General features: G+C 36.8%; 1 protein-coding gene across 1 annotated transcript in view; it reads left to right on the top strand.

Moving 5' to 3' along the window:
- The window catches only part of LOC109826589 (single-stranded DNA-bindig protein WHY2, mitochondrial-like), a 35446-nt gene extending 32893 nt beyond the window's left edge, over positions 1 to 2553 (top strand). Inside the window, exons 8-9 of the mRNA XM_020393615.1 lie at positions 1445 to 1533; positions 2135 to 2553. Coding sequence (XP_020249204.1) covers positions 1445 to 1533; positions 2135 to 2260 — 215 coding nt within the window. The 3' untranslated portion in view covers positions 2261 to 2553. The remainder of the gene's footprint in view (positions 1 to 1444; positions 1534 to 2134) is intronic.

The following is a 3454-nucleotide window of genomic DNA, read 5'->3' as shown; positions in this document are numbered from 1 at the left end:
AAGGAGGTTTGTGGCTGCGAATGGAGATGGAACGGAGGCTGAAGATGACAAGAGTGAGCTTTGGTGGAGGTGCTGGAGGAAGGAGATGAACATGGATTTGTTTTTTTTTTATGGCTGCAGAGAAGAAAACGAAATTACTGCTAGGGTTTCACACCACAATCAAGCAAGATAATTTTCATTTTTATTATTTTATTATTCAATATCAATTCTGATTACATCCATCTCTTTTTAAAAGAAAGATTACAATTTTGGAAATCTCCCAGAATCTCTCTCAATTATTCAGCAATTAAAACTAAAAGAAAACTATCAAATCTAAACCAAAATTTGAAATTCAAAAGTCAAATTCAAAATTCAAAAATTCAACAGAATAGGGACCCTGATTAATCAATCTCAGCTACTGAATCTGTCATCAATCCTATCAGAACCAGAACAGAATAGGGACCCTGATTAATCAATCTCAGCTACTGAATCTGTCATCAATCCTATCAGAACCAGATAATAGGAATCTGGTGCAAAGCTGGCGCGCGACGTCTCCTACGTTGATAGACACGGCGAAAGTCCCGTGTGTGCTTCTGGATGTCCCCATCACTGTGCACGTTCGCGATCGACCGGCCTTGCACCGCGGTCGATCGCGCAGCTCCCAAACTGACTCCTGCATCCCAAAACCCGTTTTTCGCCAAATTTCTTCGCGGTTTCTTCACATTCTGAGTGTGAAAACTTTGTCACCCAGTGTTGAATTATTTAACTACATAGTCAAAATAGAAGGTGGTATATTTTATTCCAGGTTTACTTACGGTCAGGATTTGTAAAGTCTTAATTATATAGAGTGGTGAATCGTACCCAAGCAGGTTTCATTTGGTTTAAGAATATATGTTAATACCAAGATGCAATGAAATGTTATCCTGATGATTTCTAGAAGCATAGCGCATTCTACAAAATTTATTCTGCTGGGGCAGTGGTATAAGTCTTCGTTGCTTTTTTTCCTTTTTTCCCCCTTTGGTGGCTTTTAAGAGGGATGCTTTATTGGGAAGAGAATTGTTCTTGTGCTGACTTTAATTTTCTTTTGTAATCAATAAAAAGCTACCCTGACATCATAATGCGTGTGCTGAACAGAAGAACATCATGCAGCCTTCTTTTCTTATCCATCTGTGCCTTACTGAAACCTTGGATGAAATTGTGTATTTAAATAATTTCAGATCAGAATCTCTTTTATAGAAATGCAGCATTTGTGCCACCTTTCGTTGATTGAATCTTTTAATTGGAAGTTTTGGCATCTTTGTATGTTTCAGTTGCTTCAGAATTTTGTTTTTGTAAGATAGGTATAAGCAATTATCTTTAGTTTTCTACTGTATTTTTCTTCTTTCTGCGCAGAATTTGGTATATTTATGTGACTTTCGTTTTATTCTGCAACTACAACTAACAAATCCAATTGTTATCTCTGCAGCCGTCTTGAATTCTGCCCAGAAAACAACTGAACGCTTTTCTGTACCCGTAACGAAGGCCGAGTTTGCAGTGATGCGCACAGCTTTTGGTGTAAGTTTCTAGAAACTGATTGGTTTTCCTTCACCACCAACTGGATATTCATGTTACCATTTTGTTGCAAAAATGAATCTTCATTTTTATTGCAGTTGTTAAGTTAAACCATTCTATATTTGTTTTTGTGAAGAATTAATTAGAAAGGCACCAGGGCACCAAAAAGAACGCACTTTAGGTGCCCTCACGCATCATCAGTGCTTATGCGATATTCCTTTCATGTTTTTTTTATTACAATGAACAAATTTTCGCTTACATGGAAGATTTCTTCACTTAGTAGATACAGAGTCCATGTTATGCAGTAGATTATTTTGGCAATATTGAAGAATTTGTTTAGTAGTTTGTATGCTTAGATCCTGTTGATGGGCTACTGTCACTTCTTGGGCAAACCATTCAGTATTGCTGTTACTCATGCATAACAAATGTTGAGTAGTCTACTAAACTGAGCATATCTACTAAACTGAGCTGAGCATATGATGATCAAAGTAAAACTTTAAAGAGAAACTTTCTGACCAATTATCCAACAAAAGCATGGTGTCAAATCCTTATGTTGCTTGCATCAATCTTCGTTGTTCTGCTACTGAGCATTTTCTTTTTGCAGTTTGCCTTGCCACACATCATGGGCTGGGATCGAGTTGTTACTCCACAATTCGTTAACACCAGCAATTCTGCTCAGTTGAAGGAGCCAACAATGCGGCTGACCCCAGATTTTGAATGGGGAAGGTGAAAATATTCACAATTCTTCGCCAGTTGTCCACACATAGTTTCATGTTTTAAGCTACCTAAGGTATTTTCACTGTCATAGATGGCTAAGATGAATTGTAGCCCAACAAGATCTTTAAATGTATCTGTGTGGATTGTCAGGTACTCTATCGCAAACTTAGTGGATTTTGTGAAAACTTATCAGTAGACAATATACGCTCGCTGCTATGCTAACATTACAAGCGTTTAGATTACTTGTTTTTGAGAACAAACTGGAATTGTTCCTTGAGGGTGACAAAAAAAAAATATTTTTATATGTTGACTGACGTGGATTTTATGACTTGTTCACTGACTGCATATTAGACCAGAATTTGGATTCGTAAACCGGGTTAGATTGCTTGTATAAGTTGTCGAAGTTGCTGAAGTTTTTGGTTCAAAGACTCACGAATGGTGATAGCTTGTGGTTGTCAATGACTTGAGCTGATTATTGGAGGGGGAAAAAATAAAAGGTTTCATGGGTGAAAAAACATAGATAATTTTGAAATAGGTCTCAAAACACATTATTAGAGTAGTCTTCCAAAACATGTCAATCACACCAAATTGATCCTCTGGTTTGTTATAAGATCTTTTCCTCTCTCTCTCTCTCTCTCTCTCTCTAATTCTTAGTTATTACTTATTTGATATCTGAAATAGGTCTCAGAACACATTATTAGAGAAGTCCTCCAAAACATTTTAATTACACCAAATAGATCCTCTGGACCTTTTGTCTCCCTTTTATTTATTTATTTAATTATTACCTATTAACAACTTATGTAACTTGAACTAATCATATTGATAGCTTGGAAGCTGTTAGCCACTCATTCTCTTGATGAGCATAAGACGTTTCAGTTAGGTGGAGAGTTGAGCGTCTGTTAGTTGTTGCTTACGAAAGTTTGATTTTTCAGCCTTCTTATTTTGTTGATTTTGTTTACAACGATCTCTAGTTGAAAATTTATTATACTATGTCGAAGAAGGCGTAACAAGATTTTAGCGCTTCAGAATGCGAATGGAGACTGGATTTATGATGTGGAGAAGCTCAAAGATGGCACGAGATTATTTTTGCTCTCTTTATCACTGCGATTCTTGACAATATCTTGGCCGAAACTTGGGTACGGTGAGTGGTTTAGAGGCGAAGGAAGCCATTGATTTCTTGAATCCAGTTACGGAAGATGAGGTAAAA

The sequence above is a fragment of the Asparagus officinalis genome, chromosome 10, assembly GCF_001876935.1.
Source record: "Asparagus officinalis chromosome 10, Aspof.V1, whole genome shotgun sequence".
In the NCBI taxonomy this organism is placed as follows: domain Eukaryota; kingdom Viridiplantae; phylum Streptophyta; class Magnoliopsida; order Asparagales; family Asparagaceae; genus Asparagus; species Asparagus officinalis.
Note: the sequence above shows the minus strand (reverse complement) of the source record. Positions and strands in the feature narration are given on the sequence as shown.